Source organism: Thermobia domestica, chromosome 7 (assembly GCF_964235325.1).
Source record: "Thermobia domestica chromosome 7, izTheDome1.hap1.1, whole genome shotgun sequence".
Lineage (NCBI taxonomy): Eukaryota > Metazoa > Arthropoda > Insecta > Zygentoma > Lepismatidae > Thermobia > Thermobia domestica.
In genome coordinates this window covers 299,593,889-299,617,891 of record NC_137460.1, presented here as the reverse complement: position 1 = coordinate 299,617,891, position 24,003 = coordinate 299,593,889, and the positions used below count along the sequence as shown (strand labels likewise).

At 34.7% G+C, this 24,003-nt stretch overlaps 1 protein-coding gene across 1 annotated transcript in view; it reads right to left on the bottom strand.

Moving 5' to 3' along the window:
* The window catches only part of LOC145691102 (uncharacterized), a 31,747-nt gene extending 12,015 nt beyond the window's left edge, over positions 1–19,732 (bottom strand). The window contains exons 1-2 of the mRNA XM_081766790.1: positions 19,640–19,732; positions 10,734–11,286 (exon numbers count right to left, since the gene is read on the bottom strand). Coding sequence (XP_081622916.1) covers positions 10,734–11,221 — 488 coding nt within the window. The 5' untranslated portion in view covers positions 11,222–11,286; positions 19,640–19,732. The remainder of the gene's footprint in view (positions 1–10,733; positions 11,287–19,639) is intronic.
* Positions 19,733–24,003: the final 4,271 nt, after the last annotated feature.

Genomic DNA, 24,003 nt, shown 5'->3' with positions numbered 1-24,003 from the left:
CCCGAAACAAAATCGTAAATACGCCACTGTCCATACTTAATCAACAGTGATAAAAATTATTATAGAAGCTAGAAGCTGTTATACAATATAAACGCAATCAGTGAACATACAATATTTAGGCAAAAATTACATTTTCAATATTATTACGCATACCACCTTTACATGCTCTACATGTCTATAAAGAAAAATATCCAGATTTATGAAGTTGTTTCAAAATTTCAATAGGCTGATTTATTTTTGTTAACCTAAAATGCGAACTAAAAGAAAGCAATTTGCATAATTGTTTTTCTGAAGCAGAAAAAAAATGTGTTTTCGGGGCTGGTCTGCAACGTCACAAGAATTTGTTGCCACCTCGGGGTATACATTCTTACTTTTAGTGATAAGAGTGCTACTTAGGAGGATTTAAACATTGCGTGTTATATCCGGGGAAGCAACGATTGCAATAATAATAAAGATTAGAATGCAATTGTTCCTATAGTATTGTCGGAATTGAAAGCAAAAGGAATAAGTCGATTTTATTATCTTTTCAGAAATTTTGATATGTAATTAATAATAATAATAATAAAGAAAAAACAGGACAAGAAGGAAAATTTCTGCACACCGGGACAAATTTTAAGAAACCGGGGCGTATGGTAGCCTTACATACTTATTTGCATGCGGAGTGTCAGTACGGAGCCACTACGTAGCAGAGTTGAAACAAAACCTCGTAAATAGGTTGCCAACTCAGGAAAACAAAATTACCGGCACACCCTCAAAATTCTCTGTACAAATGAGAAACTGAAGACTGTATTGATCGTTATTGTATTTACCAGCAATTGCCACTTGTTTAAAATTATCGAAACAGATGAATAATACTGGATATTAATCTTTATGTAACAATAGTTGATTCATAAAATGAAATTTATTCTATAAACTTCACTTCAAACAAAGGAAATTGCTTTAAAAAGTCATTTTCTACTCTCAATAAATGAATAAAATTCTTTTACAATAAAATATAAGTGTTATCAAATTTGTTATGTTAAATAAATAAAACTGCCTTACGTTAAAAAAATATCGATAATGTATAATACAACGGAAATTTGTGTTTGTAAAGGCACTGTTGAAAAATTTCGATGTTCAATGTTATATTCTGGATTGCAGATTGCAAAATGCCCGTCAGAAGGGGGCTAATAAGAAGTTTGTACCGGTCACCGGCCTTAATCAAAATTACAGCAAATACCAGCCAGTTAGCAACTCTACTCGTAAATCAGAATGCTGAATGCACCAAAATACTTCACCATGCATTCTATAGTTTCTGCAAAATGAGTTTAATGAAGATGATCAAATAAAACAAAATACTGTGTTCTAATTTTCCCTTTAAGAGTCTACTTTGTGAATTTGTTATATCTTCCACTTATCAATTTCCTGTACGAGATGAGAATAACGGTTTCTGCGCAAGATAGAAAGAAAAAAATACATTTTTCTCATAAGGATTCAGTTCACGTAAGAAATAATGAATAAGTTTAATAATAAGAGCCGAGGAGTGAAAAACTAACTCAGCAATAATCATTGTAAGTATAAATATAAATATAAAAAAACAAAAAAAAATTAATTCCATCATCGTTAGGATAAGATCAATATAGTGAATCACACGATAGTGTGAACAAACCAAACCACACAATAGTGTGAACTAAGTCCTGTTAGAAAAATACTCCATAAATGTGACACATTTTTTTAATGCTTCTACCATTTATACAAACCCTCACATCGTTTTCGTTCTGGCGGCGCCCCTAATAGAGTACAAACAAAAATTTCGCCTGCACATTTCTGTGCAAATGATGTACAAGCGATTGATATATTTTGTTATTAAATTGGATATGGTGGGGGCTACCAATTAGACAGCCCCACTTTGTTTTCGTTCTGGCGGCGCCATTAATTGTGTACAAACGAAAATTACGCATGCATATTTCTGTACAAACGATGTACAAACGATTACGAAAATTTGTGATTCAATTGGACATGTTGGTGGGAAGCTACCACTTAGAGAGCCCCCAGTTTGTTTTCGTTCTGGCGGCGCCCCTAATTGTGTACAAACGAAAATTTTGCCTGAACATTTCTGTAAAAACGACGTACAAACGATTGCGACAATTTGTGATTGAATTGGACATGGTCGGGGGCTACCACTTAGACAGCCCCACTTAGTTTTCGTTCTGGCGGCGCCCCTAATTGTGTACAAACAAACATTTCGCCTGCTCGTTTCTGTACAAACGAAGTACAAACGATTCCGACAATTTGTGATTCAATTGGACATGGTGCGGAGGTATTACTTAGAAAGCACCCTACTTTGTTTTCGTTCTGGCGGCGTCCCTAATTGTGTACAAACAAACATTTCGCCTGCACATTTATGTACAAACGATGTACAAACGAATGCGACTATTTCTGATTGAATTGGACATGGTCGGGGGCTACCACTTAGACAGCCACCACTTTGTTTTCGTTCTGGCGGCGCCCCTAATTGTGAACAAACAAACATTTCGCCTGCCCGTTTCTGTACAAACGAAGTACAAACGATTGCGATAATTTGTGATTGAATTGGACATGGTGGGGTGGCTACCACTTAGACAGCCCCCTTTCTTCTGTTCTGGCGGCGCCCCTAATTGTGTACAAACGAAACTTTTGCCTGCACATTTCTGTACACACGAAGTAGAAACGATTGCGATAATTTGTGATAGAATAGAACATGTTGGTGCGGGGCTACCAGTTAGACAGTCCCCCACTTTGTTTTCGTTCCAGCGGCGCCCCTAATTTTGTACGAACATACATTTTGCCTGCACATTTCTGTACAAACGAAGTACAAACGATTGTGACAATTTGTGATTCAATTCGACATGGTGGGGGGGGCTACCACTTAGACAGCCCACATTTTTTTCTGTTCTGGCGGCGCCCCTAATTGTGTACAAACAAAAATTTCGCCTGCACGTTTCTGTACAAACGAAGTACAAACGATTGCTATAATTTGTGATTGAATAGGACATGTTGGTGGGAGGCTACCAGCTAGACAGCCCCCAATTTGTTTTCGTTCTGGCGTCGCCCCTAATAGTGTACAAACGAAAATTTGGCCTGCACATTTCTGTACAAACAATGTACAAACGATTGCGATACTTTGTGATTCAATTGGACATCGTGGGGGGAGCTACCACTCAGACAGCTCCCCACTTTGTTTTCGTTCTGGCGGCGCCCCTAAGTTTGTTCAAACAAACATTTCGCCTGCACATTTCTGTACAAACGATGCACAAACGAATGCGACAACTTGTGATTGAATTGTTTTTTTTTGGGGGGGGGGGGGGAGGCTACAACTTAGACAGCCCCCATTTTTTCTGTTCTGGCGGCGCCCTTAATTATGTACAAACGAAAATTTCGGGTGCACATTTCTGTACAAACGAAGTACAAACGATTGCGACAATTTGTGATTGAATAGGACATGGTCGGGGGCTACCACTTAGACAGCCCCCAATTTTTTTCGTTCTGGCGGCGCCCCTAATTGCGTGCGAACATACATTTCGCCTGCACATTTCTGTACAAACGAAGTACAAACAATTGCGGCAATTTGTGATTCAATTGGACATGGTGGGGGGCTACCACTTAGACAGCCCCCATTTTTTTCTGTTCTGGCGGCGCCCCTAATTGTGTACAAACGAAAATTTCGCCTGCACATTTCTGTACAAACGAAGTACAAACGATTGCGATAATTAGTGATTGAATAGAACATGTTGGTGGGGGGGGGTATCAGTTAAACAGCCCCAATTTGTTTTCGTTCTGGCGGCGCCCCTAATAGTGTACAAACGAAAGTTTGGCCTGTACATTTCTGTACAAAGAATGTACAAACGATTGCGGCAATTTGTGATTTAATTGGACATGGTAGGGGCTACCATTTAGGGGAACTCCCTCGAGAGGAATCACTCTACTTATTTATTGCAAAAAGCAGAATTTAAAAATTCGCATTCGTCCAAAGTTATCGTGTGAAGTAACAGCCGTTTGTATGTACGTACTAATATTGATAAATTCCACTACGCGATCCCAATTAATAGTTCATATATACGCGCCACACACACACAAACTAGCATTTGTACACACGAAAGTATATCTGGTAGTATCCACACGCTTACGCCGGAAACTAGAAAGAAACAAACACACACACACACACACACAGGGACAGAGAGAGAGAAAGAGAATATCTTGTTGTACCTTTATACTGAATGCACCATTACTCACAAAATCAGTTAAAAAAGAAAAAAGAAAAAAGTTGTAAATGAAACTTTCAAAGATTGGTACCACTGCAGCGTGTCACAAATGAGATTGTTCCATAATGATTGATTCGTAATATGATGTATATGGGTTTCTTAATGGTAGTATAACAAAATGCCTTCAAATTGACCACTAAATAAAAAGTGAAATTTATTTCTCAAATTTTGTAAAATCGAAGTCGGTGGGCATTATGGGAACAGTCTACAATAACAATATATGCAAATAAATATTAATATACTTCACGTTTTCCAGTGGGTGCAAGAAAGCTTCGAATAGTATTTGTTGCCAGAAGCATTAGCTGATGTAAATATATATATATATATATATATATATATATATATATATATATATATACTGCCGTGGCCAGTTGGCGTCTTATTAGTAATCTTGAATTTTCGAAAGCTAGAATGAATAATTTACTAGTTGCGCATACATTCTTATGTTCACAATATTTGCAAGATACTGACCTAGTGTTATAATTTACCACCTAACATTGAAACACACGACCTTTCTTCCTACCTATTTCTTAAAATTTTATGCGTTATTTCACATGTAAGAGAAGTCGAGTCAGAGAGAGGAGACACCGACTATTACTAACCATGTTTCGGGGTGTATTAATTATACTTCATCTCTGTTTCTACATAATTTATACATTACTTTACAAACTGGTTCCTTTTCATCATTTCTAAATTAGTACTTTGCTACTCTTTAGTGCAAATAGAAATGGTACTTAAAATATATTAGTTATTTAGAGTACTGTCAAAAATTTTTTTCAAAATCTCGAAATTATTTAAAACCTAGAATAATAATAAATGAAAATAAAGTAATTTGACACATGGTTGTTCTAATTTGGAAGATAAAGTAATGAAAATAAATCCCTTCCCGGAAATTTATATGCCAGGGAAAAAACAGGGAATTTATTCACATATTATGTTTTCTTTCCCTTCGGGAATATTCCCACTGCCTATCACTATTCCCAAGCACTCGTACATATTTCGTGATGAACTGAAATCTCATACTATTGAACTATTACATTATATGTCGTAGATATATGGAATTTACAACAATCGAGTGTTTTCCGTAGCACTTATATTCTCCACAGACGAGAATCGATTGTGTTTACATTTAAAAATTAGAAATCAGATTAACTCAAGTACGCACCAGAATGCATATATTACAGTACGGAATGAACATGATTTTATAGGTGAAAATCGATGTAGCAAGTCAATCAATATATTTATAAATAACATTGTTAATTTAAGTGACAGAAACCTTAGTCAATGCGAGAACTTGTTGCAATTTCAACTACCAGAGACAGTTACTATAATCACAAGGAAACAAAGGAAGGCTATAACAAATTTAAAATTTCGCATTGTAACATAAACTGCTGGTAATCTTGTATCCTCGGAATGTTTTCATATGTTTGATTTTACTATTCTCTGACTGTTCTGATATATTAAAATTTTAATCCACATTACGATATTCAGGGCCATTGAAATATATCTACGTGGTTAAATGTGATACAATTGTAGGTGATTTTTTGAAATAAAACATTTTGAGAAACGTCGAGTTTTCAATTCCTCGTAACTTTTCACCTATTTATAAGAAATGTAATTGTGAATATAAAATTCGGCGCTAGGATAATGAGCAAATGTAGTGCCCCGTTCGTCTCCTTTGTATTATTACTGTTACAAGCATTTCGAATTTCATATGTTTTTAAGCTGTAACGTCTTTATCTGGCACACCGGAAAACAACTCTGCTATTCTACAATCCGGTTAGAACATAGAATTTAAATTTGCAATATACTCATGACGACATTGCACGAAAAATAAATTCTATACTTGGTTTTCAACACTACTATTACAGGGTATGTCAAAAAACGTCTTTTGAGTATTATTTGCATTGCGAAAAAGTTCAGTGTTTATTGTTTATTACTTTAAAGTGTAAAGAACGTGTCAAGATAAAATACCCACTGTATATTTAAAAAATGAAAGAAACGTGTTATAATTTACATTATAAAGGGAAGGCGGTTGAATTTTTTGAAATGAATTTTCTACTATCTTGGTTGTCTACCTTCACCTCAGTTTTTATCATCTTCCTTTCATTGAAATGGGTATGATAAGAAGAACAGAATTAGAAATGTTCGTCAAAATTATCATGTCACGAGTCACTCTTCTTAGAGAGAGATAGCTTACTACGCATGCTTATCATTCAAAATTATCTGCGTCGTGCACTAGTGTTTTGAGAAATACTGTATTCCCAAGAAAAGGAAAAAGATCTGTGTGTTACTTCTCAGTACGTAAATTTCAAATCCAGCTTCTTTCATTAGGTCAGGAAACGAGCCAATCGTTTGAAATTAAATTTTGTACTGAAGTTACTACTGCCTCGGACTGCAATGAGGATCCTATGAGTAGTCAAACTTATGTAAATTGTAGGACATATGACAAGTGGATTATGTCAGGATGGTGAAATTTGCTACATAAAATCTTTACTAAAAACCAGTGGGCAAATGATCTACGCTTTAAGGGTTGAAAGCGGGCTATTTGTAAAGTTTTCAGTTATATACCAAATTATCGTTTTGTACTATAATATAAAATTATTATCTTATATACAGACGTCTACCACGTCATCTAATACAGTTTAGTGGCCACAGTTTTACCAGCACAGAAGGAATTCTAGGGAAACTAGATTTTCAAGTGGATGTTGCGTCCTAAACCCATACATTTCCGATAAATGTACCGCAGATACAAGAAGAGAGCAACTTGGATGAATTAGCAGAGAAATAGAAGATAGAAAAAAATAGCAATTAGAAACTCAACAAAAGGAAAAAAAGACAACCAAACGATTACAGAGTAAAACAGAAACCTTCCGGACCAGTGAAATAGAAGACATGAAAAGAAAAACGCGTAAAGCTAGGGAACTTTATCAACATATAACAGAAAGTAATTTAAGACGAAAGAGATTAAATAAATATAGAGTTTAAAAAAATACTAAAATAAAATGATAGAATCAAAGAAAAACAGCTGGAAAACACATTGAAACTAATTTAAATCTAGATCCCTGGGGTAAACCTTACAATTATAAGTAAAACACCTACCACACTCTCAACGCTAAAAAGAACAAATGGTACATATACAAATAATGGGGAAGAAACAATAGACTATCTAATAAGTGAAAAAGGAAAATCTCAGTCCGACTCCGACCCATGTTAAAAAATGCGTTTGCTAAAAAGAAGACTTCATTCTTCTCAAGAAATATAGTCTGTGTTTCCACGCGTAGGGTCCATTCTTTCTTTTCTAGTGATCTCTGCATCGTTCTTCCCCTGCATTACTGCTTTGTGAAGGTCTGGTTTCACAACCGGACTTCTTTGAAGCTATCACACGTTGATCAGAGTCGTAAAATATTCTTACACTGTCATTGCTACGTTTGCCAACTCTACTATAATCAAAACTAAAGTGTTGTTCATCAATCTTAACACGATTTGCACTGTTCACTTCGCCATAATTCACTGTCATGATTACTAGAGGTACGCGCGTTTATATTATCCTGACAAATAACAAGGTCATCTATTCTTTTTGTGATAGCACTTCATGATCTGCTTCAACTCGGGTTACTTCTTGTTGCATAATTGTCATGTCATTGTTTAGTTTCCCTTATCTTATCGATATCTTCATCTATACTCTCTTTTAGTTGTTCAAGTTGCCTTGTTAAACAGGTATTAACATCATTGAAATGCTTACTTGTTTCATCTATACGTTGGGATAATTGTTGGGTTACCTTACATACTTGTTTATTCACATTGCTTATATTTCTCACTAACTCACGTTCTATACTCCAAACATGTTCTGACCTCTTGAATACGTGTGGCCACTTCACCTGTTATTTCATCCACTCGTTTAGTTAGACTTTCCTTCTTACTTCTTCGAAAAATAGAGAAAAACATTTCGTTACCGGTAGGACTGTTAGAAGATGGAATACTTAATACTTAATTGTAAGCGTTCCAGTCGAGAAGTTTTCTATCTATTCTTAGTAGTAATGAATGATCAGGGCTGGAACGCATAGGGTAATATTGTGTTAAATATAGGTGGATTACACGTTTAATTAGTTATTAGTGAATCCACCGAAATACTATCAATAAAATGCTAATAACCAAAACCTTTAGAGAAGAGCTTAAACATCCCAATGCAAGGAGTTCGAGATTTCCATCCGAAATATCGGTAAGAAAGTTAACATTATACATTACTCATCACTAGTGTAACGTGTAATCTTAATATTGTTCTTCTATTGAACACTTTAATCGGACAAAAAAAAATATTAGAAAATTGTCAAATATATTTCAGATTTAAAAAGGTGATGTGTGTATCCGAAAAGCATGAGTCAATAAAAACTTCATCCATGAAACACTCACTACTTCACACCACGATCCACTAAGCCAAATATGTACATTAACCTTAGTAAATACTATGATCTACCACTCTTAGCAACCACTGTGGTCAACCTTCATCTATTATGTTCGGCGTCTAAGAAACTTTTGCCGAAAATGAGCATTATATATTAACATTTCTGTGTATTTATTTAAATGTAATACATGATTGAAATAAAGTTTACGTGGTGAGAGGGAAGAAAACAGAAAGAACGTCGACATCCAGAATGTGAATCTTTATGGCTAATTCTAAAACGAGCCTTTCCTCTACAGTAACTGTACATCACGCCATTATGATATATGCAGGTTGAATATTGACTATAGCTTGCCTAAAAGCAAGAGTAAAAAGTGCACGCAGAACCAAAGTTTCAGAGAGGGTAAAATGAAGTCACTTCCTACATAAGTCAGTCTGTTACTAAAAGTTTTAAATATTTTCGTTCTTCTTCATTCTCTTTTTTATCTCGCACTTTCTATCAAAAAAAGTCTACTTGAAGCTTAAAATTTCGAGGTAATCAACTTCTTACTCACAATCATTAAAATAATTGAATGCTTACTTATTTAATAAACGTACAAAAGCACACGTTATATTAATAGAGTGCTTACTTACTATTTCATTAAACAATTACAAAGCACCAGTTTCAATATTTCTGACTATGACTAATTACCATTAACGGTTATGTGACTAATTATCATGAAATACAAAGAAAAAACCCTAAAGTTGTAACCTGATAACATCTCGTTTTAGAATAGGTATTGCTGTCAATACCTAAGCAAAATGAAGTATCGAAGTAATGTATTCGCTTGAAAAAATCGAAAGAGAGTAGTTAAGAATTCATAACTTCCTTCTCTTTGTAATGTTACCAAATCCTATCGATTTCAATTGAATTTTAATTTTCTTAGATTCTCTTACCTTGGGCTACTTAACTGTCAACATTTATTTGTAGAATGGTTTAAGTTTAAACATCCCATGTTTATGAACGCTGGCTAAAGGAGAAGATGAAACGTATAACAATAGTGCAAAGAGGACAGTGAGAACACGTCAGAACTCCAAGAAACCGAAGGAACCATCGTGATTTGGGACAGAACCAGTAGCCCCAATGCCGGCCGGAAGTGATGACTCTTCCAGTAGGCAACCTTGACCTTGTAACATGGTCAGTGTTTAAAGAACAAACGAAAGCGTTTTTTTTAACAGAACTTATTATTTTACCTGCAAATGTCATACAAAAGTGGCAAGAAAAAAGCTTTTTATCTATTAGCTTTGCGGACGGTACAAGTGCATATTATGAGACACTCCATCTCAAGATATAACCTTGTAAGAAACGAACTTTTACAAGTTAAGTTAATAAGCCATATAATAAAATAAGCTACTTGTAAAAGAGGAAAATTTGAATTTATGGTTGGCCTAGTACGAGTTCATTTATGATACACCAATATTAATCGCAATAAGTGAAAGGATTCTGTAATGTCATATATAAAACTCGATAATTCGTGTAAGGATCTTGTATATATATATATAAAAGAAAAAAACTCGATAATTCCTACGTGTGATCCACATTTAGTATTTTTAAAAATTAAGGTGTTTTGTATATAAAATAATGTTACAGCTTCAAAACCGATATATAAATGAATATTAAAGTATCATTTTTATATCATGAAAACTTTTTGAGTGAGAGGGGAAAGATATAAATAATTCGGCAAGATACTCTTCCCTGTAATAGGAAACGTATTACGAAATATTGACATTACGCAGAACCGTATAAGTATTTAATACTGATATTCAATTCTGGTGCAAGGAGGTTTCTAGCAATATACATAATACCTTTGCGCAATTATCTCAGTACCGAACTGTTTATCTTTTACAACGCTACGCATTAGGTTGCATTATTTATGTGTTCAAATGTTTGAGATTCCAATCATATAATTTAAAATAAAGGAAAAATATATACTTAACTAAGTATCGCAAGTGTTGAAAAGAAATATTTATACAAAACATATCCCAGATGAAATAAATCCATTAAAACGTACCTCAGGGTCTGTGCATTGCTACCAACTTCTCGATTATCTTTTTCTTGAACATCCTCTTCGTCATCGTCCTTGTCTCCGATAGTGGCAAACATGTGACTGCTTGACCCTTCTGTGATGTTTGTAAGATCGGAAGATATTGGCCTGATGTTACTGCGAAAATGTTCGCCATTTAAAAATGCACCAGCCGTTGGTAAACGCTTCACCAAACATATAGCTTTCGAAGTTAGTTTCCAATCTGATATTGTTTCATCTTCATTCCTTTGTAAATCGATGTTCTCTCCTTCTGTTGCACTTTCTCGTTTCTTATATTCCACATGTACTGCAAGAGGGTCTTTATGGTCATTAGTGTTACTAGCACATAGCTTATAATCACATTCTTCAAATGACTCATTTTCTGTTTTCATTTCAACTTTAATAGGATCGTTTTCTGTTTTTATTTCAGTTTTATTATAGGCTAAGTTTAAATAATGTGAAGCCATTTTGATCATACAAAACTGTTCACGTCGGAGATTTGAAACCTTCAGGAGTTAATGTTCGAGAAAAACCAATAGATCTGAAACTAATAAGAAAAATATTATTCGCTTTAACAAAATTTATGAGCGGGCCGGAAGAAGACAACGGTAACTGGAGCTTCAGGTGAAATTTAAGTAGTGGATTCAATTGTTTAAAATCACACTAGGGATAGAAAAAGTACTGAAAGGAGTACTTTAAAATATCCGAAATTTTACTACCACTTATACCAAAATATTGATAGACCTAAAAGCCGAAAATACAGAACTATACAGAAATATAGAAATACTCACCAATATACGATTTTTTTAAATTTTACCCCATGTCAAAGAAAAACCTATTATTTTTTTCTACTTACATACGAGATATTATAGGCATCTATCTTCTTTCTTCCATATCATTATACTTTTCTAATACATTATTATATTTTATCGAGATACGATACTTGCTTTTTTCTCTTTTCTTTACATACAATATAGTTACCAATACTCAACGTAGATAACTGTTGCATGAGCACAGAAAACCAAAAACTAAAATATTTTCTACTATATTACTAGCTTATATTTTTAAAATTAAACATGACAGCAATGCTATACAAATTTTAGCTTATCTGAAAAATCGAGATAATCTAAAGCTATTATGTCACTGCGCCTAACTATGCCTTATGTTGAGACTATGCACACAATTTGGTAAAGAAAAATACGGAATGACCTCAAGATGTTTGGTTAGACTGAATATGGTTAGCTTAGGTGAGGGCAAAGTGGCACTAGTACCAGTAGCCAGTGGGATTATTCCCAGTGGACGGAAAATAAAAAATGAGGATATTCCCGGTTTTTTTTCTCCTGGCATATAGCTAGGTAAATTGCTGGGACCTGGGTGAAATTTATCTTTTTCTTTACTTTATTTTCCAAATTATAAGAACAATATAACTAATTACTTTGATTTATTATCATTTACTTCTAGGTTTTAAATTATTTGGAGATTGAAAGATTAAAATTCGTTGACTCTACTTTATATAATTAATTAATAATACTAGTTGAACCTGCGCTTCCTACACAGTGCATCATTCGCATACGAGCATAAATCCTTGTTCCTCACAACATCTGTGCATGTCCTTTTACAGACACAAGTGAATGAAGTCTTGAACAAAAATCGGCAAGGCATAACATAGAAAGGAGATTTTATCGATTTTTTTTCTATATATCTCACCGTTTGCAAGATTTGAGCCTACTTCCGGTTGGAGTGTATAATTTTGCGCAGTATGTAATATGCAAATACATTACATACACAATTAATTATAATGCCAGCTATATATGGTGTTCATTGGGCAAAACAATCGAAAAATATTCATCTTAGATTGGAGAAATGGTTGAGTTGATTTTGAGTTTAACGTCTCGTTCAGCAGCGAAGCTATATGAGACGTGGACCTACTGATTAACGTGGAATCCGAACCATATTAGCTCCCGCCGGGAATCGAACCCGAGCCACCCACGCCAAAGACGCGTACGCTAACCGCTTAGCCACGGAGGAGCTCGGGAGAAATGGTTATCCATGAAACGAACGCTTGAGACATATGCAAGCCCTATATGCAAGTGTATGGCGTTGGAATGTATAACGCTTAGGATATGATGCTTGTTTTTTTTAAATTTCAACGTTTACAATGTATCCTAAAAATGTAAAAAAAATATTTTTTTTTTAATATTCTGTTTTTTTTAATATTCAATTAGAACTAGACAATCTACGCAAAATTTCCAATCGATTAGTGAGAGTCTGTAGTTTCCGAGGTCTCATAGTCGAAAGGATTGGCCACAAACATAACTGTCCATAACATATAGTTTAAAAGAACTCGAAGATGGAAGCACAATTCACGTGCATTTATGTTAGAGAAGGCTTATTAAAATACAAAGGTTTTTGCAATAATTTTATATCATAAACTATATGAAAAAGATCTTCTTAACTTATTTACTTAAAGTACACAAATATAAGATGTTTGTCTCTGTTAAACGTGAAATCTCATATAACCGTAAATGAAAGATTTGAAAGCAAAAGTTATGGATTGGAGCGCAAGCGCTTTTAATTCCTGTTTTAGCATTTTAATAGATAGATGATTTTTTAAGTTAGATTTTCATTTGCACTAGAAAGAAGTAAAGTACTAACTTCCAAGTGATGAAAAGAAACCACTTTGTAAAGTAATATAGACATTCTGTAGAAATAGAAATGAAGTACCATAAATACACCTTGAAACAAGTTTAGTAATAGACGTCGGTCTGTCTGCTGTTTGAAAAAGATGTGCGTGTAGCCGATGGTGTCTGATAGGTCATTTTTTGTTCGAAGAATATCTACTTCAGTCTTAGGAAAAACTACATCATAAATAATTTCTGTGCAGTTTACTTGGCGAGACTAGTATCATATTCATTTATTTTATTGCATGTTAAACTTTAGAAACTGAGGTCCTTATGACAGTGGCCTAACAAAAACAGGTGAGGGCAGTGGACAATAAAGGAAGAAGACAACGGTAGTTGCCGCTTCAGGTGAAATTGAGTTAGTGTTTGGAATTGTTTGTGATCACACTAGGGATGTAAAAAGTACTGACAGCACTACTTTAAAATATCAGAAATTTTGCTACTTCTTACAAGGATATACCTAAATGCTAAAAATACATAAATATCGAAATACTCACCAATATAAGATTTTTAAATTTTACCCCTTGTCAAAGGAAAACGTATTACTTTCTTCTACTTGCATACGAAATATCATAGGCCTATAGGTTATTTCTTCCATATCATTATTATTTTCTTATACATTATTACTTTTTTCGAGGCTTCCTTTTCACACAGTCCCGCACACGCCTTGCTATGACTCGGGTAAAGAGCATTTGTAGTTTGTAATGGCTGCATAGCACAGCTTGGTGATTTTTTCCGCTGTAGTTGTTACATTATATATCCAAAAGCTGTATTTATACGCAAATCGTAAAAGAACTCTAATTTTTTAACAATTACTTCTGGTGGTCCCATAGAACTTTATCTAGGCCAAACGACATATTTTCATGTTGACAACCGCACATCCTTCAGGGCTCAATAAGAAGAAAATTAGTAAAACAATTATATTTTTTCGCCAATTATTTCGAGTAGTGGGCCTAAAGAAAATCTGCACGTTTCTCCCTACCTTACAAGCACACAATCATATATTATTTCCTCCTTTTACAAATATTGGTTTGACCCAGACATGAGTGTTAGTACATTATATCATAGTTGCCTGATAATCTTCGTCTCAAGTTCCTTTTTCTACGACAGTGAATCTTTCCTTCCGGAGCTACAAAACTCCCGCAGGAGGTTTTTCCGATCGGACTGAAGTAGGGTTACAGGTGCTTTCACAGTGTTTCTTTCAATCTTAGACAGAAAACTTCTCAACTCGTCATTACTACAACTAATTTTCCAATGACATATTAACAGCGAGTATTAAAGACGTATGCGTACGGAGTGGCCGAATATACTGAGACTGTGCTCACATAAAGACATGTTTCCAATCAAGATATATTTTGTTTTCCTTCGTAATTGTACGAAGTTAGCAATCTTAAATTATATCCTGGATTTCATAGATCGGAATGTTACTGGATGAAGAGGAAATCGTCCTTACTATTCTGTCGGTGTTCTTGTCTGATACCGATTTTATCTCATCCTAGCACAAAAATGGCGAGAAAATATACCTCGCAATATCATTCTCATAAATTTGGAAAAGGAATTTAGTGAACGTGCCAGCCGGTAATCTTTTTGCTGCAGGGGCATTTCACACGCATCAATAGATTTGATCTAATTTTGCATACTGTACGACAGAACTAGCAGCAGCGTATTATTCCCTTTGGATTTATGAAAATTCTTTGCGAGTGATTGATTGTAGGAATGAGGGGACCCCAGGAGGAATCTTTAACAAGATATGCAATTAATAGGCTGATTTAATGACACACCAGAGCACGAGATTCGCAATGCTTGAATCACAAGGCATTCGTGTTGTTTGGTAACACAAACTGGTTTCTTTTTTATTGTAGATATTTTCTATTGTACCCAGTATTTACACACAAATCATGAAAGAATTTATGTTTTAAACAATTATTCGTGCAGTTTTACTATACAGATCCACAGTACAAGTAGTTGTAGCAGTAGGAGTAGTAGTAGGAACGGGTTAGAAGCCGCGTAGGTATTGGATGGTTTCTGTTCTAGACATAAAATTAGCAAATTTAAGACTTGGCCAAATGTTTCCGCACATCTTAGAATCTCTCGATTCGTATAGTAAAAGTCCACCAAATTATTTCTGGTGGATCCCGTAAATTCTATCTATGCTAAGTAGAATTTTGTGATAAGAGCGAAAAATTCTGGAGGACAATAAGAACCGTAAGAAGTACGAAATTTTTACGTGAAATACTAACTCAGAGTAAACTAATATACTCGACCCACCTACGCATCGACAAATAGGACCACTTCAGTATACTAGTGTAATATAGAGATAGGAACAGGTTAGCTTAACCTTAGGGTAGTTTTGACTCATTTTCAGGTTGTTTTTTTTCTGAGTGAGTATACAAGTTGGTACAGGCATTGCAAAGTTAACCCCTAAGTTGATCTATAAACATGTATAAATTTACGATGCCATATTGTGAATTCAAAATTTTATACACTCACGTTGAGATATTTTCTACAAACACACTGACGGTTAAAAAATAAGGGCTCAGAGATACATCATACAGGTCACAGATGCAAAATTAGACATTACAGCTGTATCGCCGGACCAACTTCAAAATCGTAAAAATTGACCGAATTGTACTGCATTCAGTTACATTTGGTTGGACTAAATTAAGTTACGTTATTAGATATGCAGTTTTACTATACGGATAAACAGTACAAATAGTAATAGTAAGGGTAGGGGTATAGTAGTAATGCGCAAATTCCCGGAAATATATCTTCCCAGGAAGATTTCAGAAAATGGAAATATTCCAGAAAGTATGTACAGACAAGAAGAAAATTGCATTCTATTGCTATAGTATGATTTCTAAAAAATATTAGTTTTTTTTATCAGAGTATATTTGTGTCTGTTATCTCCAGAAGATTTTTTAAAACGTATATTCTGAACGATATTGTGTTATTTAATTATATTTAGAGTACGCATAAATGTATATTTACAAATATTTTTTTATGCGAATAAATATGTTCGGGACATTTGGTATAGAAAGTCCACAAACTTTTACACCGCTAAGCAGTTTAAATTTACATGTTAGTGAATTTTCTAAACTTGACCCTACCACTGATATTGTAAACACATTAAGTACTTGTGTTATAAAGAAATCTAGTTATGTAACTGCCACAAGATACTAGGACTGTCGAAAAACTCGTAAGGTTGCCAGTGTAAGGAATGGCCTATATACAGAATGTTGATTAAAGTACACTGTGCTTTGTTACTGTGTACTATTAATTCTCTAATTTAAGAAGATTATTTACAATCTTTACGATGTTACAAAAATTCTGCAACAACGCTTGGTACATGTATTCACACGTAAAGAAAAAAAATCCTAATTAACAGAGGTCCGGAAACACCAATACTAGTGATGGGTAAATTCCCGGGAAGACATTTTTCGGGAATATTCCCAAAAAATGGGAATTTTCCGGGAATTTATGTATAATCACAAAGAAAATTACATTCTATTACTATATTGTGATTTCAAAGTTAAATTCGTTTTTTATAAAAATATATTATTACCGTTATCCCCAGAGGAGTCTTTAGAATGTATATTCTGAACTATGTTATGTTATTTTATTAATATTTTATCATATTTAGAGAGTACGCAAAATTGATATTTACTTACATTATGTTCTATGAAAGTAAATATGTTTCAAAAATGGTATAGTAAGCCCACATACTTTTAAACCGCTAAACAGTTTAAATTTACGTGTTAGTGGATTTTCTAAAGTTCTGCTACTGATATTATAAACATATTAAATCCTTAATTGTTATAAACAAATTAGGTTGGGTAACTGCAAGAACACTCATGCCCCACCATTTTGTCAACATTTTCGCATAAATATATATGTTCACAATATTTGCAAGATACTTTCCTGTCTTTAAAATTTTGCATGTAACATTGCCACACACGATTTTTCTTCCTGCCCATTTCAGATATTTGATGCGTTAATTCACATGTAAAAGAAGCTCGAGTACTTCTTCAGAAATTCGAGTCAGAGGGGGGAGACAACTTGACGTCTATTACTAACGGTGGTTCAGGGTTTATTAATAGTACTTGATATCTATTTCTACATAATTCTACACTACTTTACAAAATGGTTTCTTTCCATCATTTGTAAATTAGTGCTTTGCTACTTTTGGCGATTGTTTAGCTTTCGCGGGTCAGATTTTGCACCTACTTTTTGCGATATTCTATTCCGATGTTGTTGTTTTATGGTTTCATACGTTAAATTACGTTACCAACATTAAATTCAGACAGCAATGCCGAGCGAGCGTAAACGAGAGAAGGCGGGTTAGAGCCCAGCAGGGCACGTTGTTTTCTATGTTTGTTACCAACAATTCACTTTCTTTTCTCACATAAATCACTTCCACTTACCTTTACGGTTTCTACAAATCCCTTCTGTCCTTAAAAAAAAAAAGTCTTCGATACTTTTTTGACTACTTGAACACCACTATCAACCCATTTCTTCCGCAAATCATCCTACTTTTTGTTAGTTTTGGCCCCCACTATTGAACAATTACTCTACTTTTTAGCGCAAATGGAAATAGAACTTTTAAAAAATCATATTATTAGTTATATAAAGTACTGTCAAAGAATTGTAAATCTTTTAACCTCCAAATTCCTTAAGACCTAGAAGTAAGTCATAATATATTAAAATGAAGTAATTAGCCAAATAGTTCCTATAATTTGGAAGATAAAGTAAATAAATGGAAATAGATTCCTTCTCTGGAATTTATGGCTAGGGAAAAAAAACCGTTCCCACCGGAAATATTCCCACTGCCCATCACTAGCTAGTGATGGGCAATGGGAATATTTCCGGGTGTTTTCCCTGGTATATAAAACACGGGAGGGAATTTATTTTCATTTATTACGATTTACGTTTTAAATAATTTGGAAGTTAAAAGAATAAAATTCGTTGATTGTACTTTATATAACTAATTAATATTATGGTTTTTAAATTCCCATTTCTATTTGGACTAGAAAGTAGCAAAATACTAATTTATAAATTATGAAAACGAACCAGTTTGTATAGTTATTTAGAAATTCTGTAGACAGAGTTGTGTATCAATACACATCGAGTAACCGTTAGTAATGCATGTTCTCGTCGTCTCTGACTCGAATTTCGCTCGCTGGGGAAGAATCAAATATTGAATAAGTGAATTTTTGTAGCTGTAAATACATTTAGAGGATATAGTATATGTAAGACCGTCTGAGTTCCAGAAGAAGCTGGACGCTCATACTTTTAGGGATTATCCATTGAGTATCTACAAACTTAGAAAGGGGGTAACAAACCCACTTTAATTTACTTATCCACTGATACGAAAATAAAAAAGAACGTACCTATTTGCCCTTGTACTTTATATGCTATAGCGCATTACATTATATGCAACAAGGATTTTGGTTTGCATCATGATATAAATTTAAAAATATTTAACATTTTTCGAATCGAAATCAACAAAATTTATTCTAGAAATTAAAAATAGAATGTTAAGCACATATAATGAAGACAACGCAGTGATTTAATTTGGTAACGTATAAATATATAATATGAAGTATCCTCGCGCACGGAAGACAGAGGGTTCTCATGTATACTATTGAGGATATAGTATATGTAAGACCGTCTGAGTTCCAGAAGAAGCTGGACGCTCATACTTTTAGGGATTATCCATTGAGTATCTACAAACTTAGAAAGGGGGTAACAAACCCACTTTAATTTACTTATCCACTGATACGAAAATAAAAAAGAACGTACCTATTTGCCCTTGTACTTTATATGCTATAGCGCATTACATTATATGCAACAAGGATTTTGGTTTGCATCATGATATAAATTTAAAAATATTTAACATTTTTCGAATCGAAATCAACAAAATTTATTCTAGAAATTAAAAATAGAATGTTAAGCACATATAATGAAGACAACGCAGTGATTTAATTTGGTAACGTATAAATATATAATATGAAGTATTCTCGCGCACGGAAGACAGAGGGTTCTCATGTATACTATTACCCATTTAGATTTAAAATATAATATTATCAAAATGAGAATTGCATCTCAGGATGCTTCGTTAGTAGTAATAGTAGTACTGGTAGGAACGGGTTAGAAGCACTACATGTGTTGGTTGGGTTCTGTTCTTGATATAATATGGGCAAATTAAAGACTTACCCAAATTTTTCTGTACATTTTACAGCCTATGGATCCGTTCCGTACAGTAAAACCAGAGTACCTCTCCGCAAAATAGTCCACCCGCCGCCACATTAGTGATGGGCACTATCGAATGAATACTATCGAATTATTCGATAGTTTTGTACTATCGAATGTATTCGATAGGCCCGGCAGACTATCGAATGATTTTTTTTTCTTTGTAGGGGCAAACACGCCAGCACTTGAGCTTAACCACCTGACAGACTGCTTTCGTTCTCCAGACCAGACTATCGATAGTTTACCGTTAGGCGGCCCTGTCGCCTTGCTGCATGTTGAAAGGGAGAAACCAGAAGTGTTATTACGCCCTCTTCCGAGCCTAGTAGAACGCGCCACATGAATGAATGTTTTTGGACAGCAGCGAGTAAATTCCAGCCTGTTGAAATGTTTGGTACTATCGATAGTTATATTAAGACTTCAGGAGCCGTAGTGTCTTGCTATGAGGCCCTGAAGAAGGCTTAATATCACTACTAGTTTTTCGCTACCGAATGAATTTCAACCAATAGTAGGCTGTTAAAAACTATCGAATGAATTTCAGCCAATGGCAGGCAATGGGGAATTGAGGAAAGAAGTGACTGCATACATATGCTCAGTTTGCAACGTTACCGTCTCACCAGGGGAGATAGGGGAGGGTATAATTCCCCTATAAGTTCCATTTCGAGGGGTAGTGCATCCCGAAAAGAAATGTCCCGATCTAAGAAGAGAGTTAATTTACCCTACGTGGACAACTGTCAGCCAATCTCAGCAATTTTCAAGCGCGCACCAGTTATGATAAAATATATGTAGTATATGCTGCGAAGAGGAAAATCTTGTGATTTTACTTACCGTAATTAAAATTTTGAAAATACTAATCTTTCTTTCTTCTGGCAATATTATAATTTCACAATTGGACTGAAAATATTTATAGGTTCTTAACTTAGTGATGTTTAAAATAGGTTTCTTAGGGATTTTAAAGTAGAAATGAAATCTAATTTAAATGCTCAACAGTTATGCCTCTAACGAGGTAGATTTTTTTTTTTTTTTTTTGCATAGCATTATGAGATAAGGGGAAGGTTAGTAAGTGCAAGTTACATTATGATATCAGTGGCTTGAGGACACTTTCTGACTGCATACACAGTCATCATATTAGTATTCTTAGGCACTGGCGCAAATTCTGGGGGAATGAAGGGGACATGTCACCCCCCCAATAATTCAAAGTAGTCCTATATAACGGTTGACTAGCCTCAGGGAGAAATTTAGTAAAGTAGGAAAACATTTAAATTTACACACGGTGTAATTTCTAATTGCTTTCTTTTTAGTAACTGCTTTAGTAACCGAAAAAATATTTCTTGCCTAATAGGTGTGAGTTCCATTTTATTACAACACATTTCAATTTTTAGGAGTCACGGACCCCCTGGCTAGATTCCACGGACCCCCAAGGGTCCGCGAACCCCATTTTGAGAACTACTGCTCTACAGTATTGTTTTTCAACTTTATATCGTAAATATTTTAAACATACATAGAAAAAAGGAATGATCGTAGCCATCCCCCTCCTAATGTTGAAGACAGTTTCGCCGAAATAGGCGAAGCATTATAAGCTATCTGAGTAGACAAATATAACAAAAAGGGAAAATAATAACAATTTTAAAAAATAGATATTCTTTATCGCGTTATGTCTTCTCTATACACAAATACTGTTGCAGTCCCAACAATTAAGGAGATTGCAATCCTTATTTCAATTCTACCACGTGGCCCTGCGTGGTTTAGTCGCTAACGATCTCGCCTTTGGTGCGAGCGGTCCCCGGTTCGATTCCCGTTGGAGTTACTCGGTCGAAAAGATGTAAGATCTTTTTCTGGCCAGCCATCCTGAGTGACGTTTTTCCTGGTTTTCCTTAGTAAAGAGTACTTCAGAGAAAAAAAAATCGCCAACCAATTTTGCATTCTCGAAATGTATTTTTTGTTTTACTTTTACTGTTATCAATAATATGTTTGATATAATAGCATGAACATCATAAAATAAAAAATAAAATAAAATAAACCGGAGATTGGGTTGAATAGTAGCTGAGGGAAAAATGTTATAAACACTGCAAAGGAGAAACGAATTTCTTTAGTCGCTGACCTTTCATTCGAACGACGCGGTACCGCGCTTCTGCTTTTGCTTATAAACAACGCTCTTCCCTCCTTAACCGCCTTGTTAAATCTGTGGACCTCTCCCTAGAGACTTCAGGGAGTCTAGTCCAGTGTACATTTGTCAGTCAGACTATCGAATGAATGTTTAGTTAGCAGAGAAGCACGTTAGGAACACGATATTTGAATGAATGAAAAAACTATCGGACTATCGAATAAAAACTATCGATAGTTCAAAACAACTATCGAATGATCATTCGATAGGAAAAAGTATTCGATAGTGCCCATCACTACGCCACATACAGCACCGTTTACAACATAAAAACAAAAAAAAAAAAAAAAAAAAACACTGTTGCCAGGTCCGGATATTAAAAAGTAGCAAGGTCATGCTCCAAAGGTAGCGGATTTGAACTATTTGTAGCCCAAATGTAAAAATGAATTAATTTCTAGGTATAGACTTTTACGAATCATACATATCCTTATCGATTTGGAATACATAGAGTTGGAATTTTGTCAGATATCTGGGTTATCAGCGGTTGTGTTTTAATGCAAACTCCATACTTCCTCGGGAGTAGTAGAACTGCAATGTGTAATGAACTGGGTAGAGGATGTTAAAATAAAATGAGTAACTCTCTGATTTTCTAGCTGATATGTTTGCTTAACTAGTAAACTGAAATAAACTTTACAAAGGTAACATTATGTCGCTTCACTGTTATTCCTCACTTCTTTAATTCAAGTGCTAAATTCTTTATCTGGGATCAATGAGTTTTGGAAGTTTTTATTGTAACTCTACTTACTCCTTATGTTAACAAGGATAATAGACTAAGACCATAAAATTTGCGATTTTCACGTTTACACAGGAACAGCGTCAGTGATATTGGAACAGCGTAAACTCATCAAAATATAATGTTGTCAGATCTTGCCATTAAAAAGTACCAAAAAGAGATGTGGTCTGGTATCGACATTCTAATCAAACCTTTAATTGTATATAAGTACCTAGGTACATAAACATGTAAAACTAACAATTTGTGATCTTATGTGTGAAAATAAGAAAGTTACATAAGGCTATATTCTTAAGATTTGTGACTGCAGATTACTGAAAGTAGCCCAAAAAGTAGCGTGTCGCCCAATTTGATATTTTGGTAGCGAGAACACTTAAAAATCGCCCAATCAGCTACTTGTAACCCAATCTGGAAACACTGCCAACATATACAAACCCGAGAGGCATTTTCGCCGATCCCAAAAGGTTCATGCAATACATGGCTGAAGTAGCATTCTTATTGGCCATGTGCTAATGACGTTACAAAGTGTCAAGTTCAACCTTCTAGTATGCTTGTTGCTTTCGTTTCTGTTTTTTGTATGTGCGTACTTAAAAAGAGACATAGGATATTACAAATATTATTACCTCTGAAATACATTACATTATAATTCTTGATTTATGTTCACTTTTTACGCGGTACAAATATATTATCCTTAAATAAGTCTTCATCAAAATAAAATTTAAAAAAAACGAATTACGCATTGAAGTTACTACTGTCTACAATTTAAACATTTTTATTACATCACATTAGCTGATGGTACTCACAATGAATACACTGGATTTTGCAAAAGTCGTGTACTTTGTAATGTAACACCTTCTTTTGATTTCAAAAATGGGCAGCTAATCAAATCTATCTTTGGGGCCACGGTGGCTCAGTGGTAGAGCGTTCACCTCTGGTGCTTGGGGTCCCGGGTTCGATCCCAGCCCCTACCAAGTGAACTTTGTGGTGGACAAACACCGTGTGCATGGGTTTTCTCGGGGTGCTCCCGTTTCCTCCCACTTCATTCCACCATTTCATTCATTACTCATCATCACCGTCTCCTTTAGCCTAACTGGCATAACGTGGGACGTTAAACTCAAAGATTTCATTTCATTTTTAATCAAATCTACATACGGAACTTGGGTTCCACTCACTTGATGATGCAAAATTAAAAACGTTTTGTCCTTGTTACTTTTATCAGTGGTGCCCCCCCTTATGTTCATGACGCACCCCCCCAATTGTCTATCCATAGGTGTTCTTCCATGAAAAAAAAATTCGATTAATTTTAACACCCCTTCAAGCATATTTATATAGATTTTTCTCCCCCAAATATTTCAATGACGCTGTTTGCGTCATAGCCCCCTTTGAGGGCACCCCTGCTTTTGTTATGTACAAAAATGTTTCACAATAATTAACTTTACA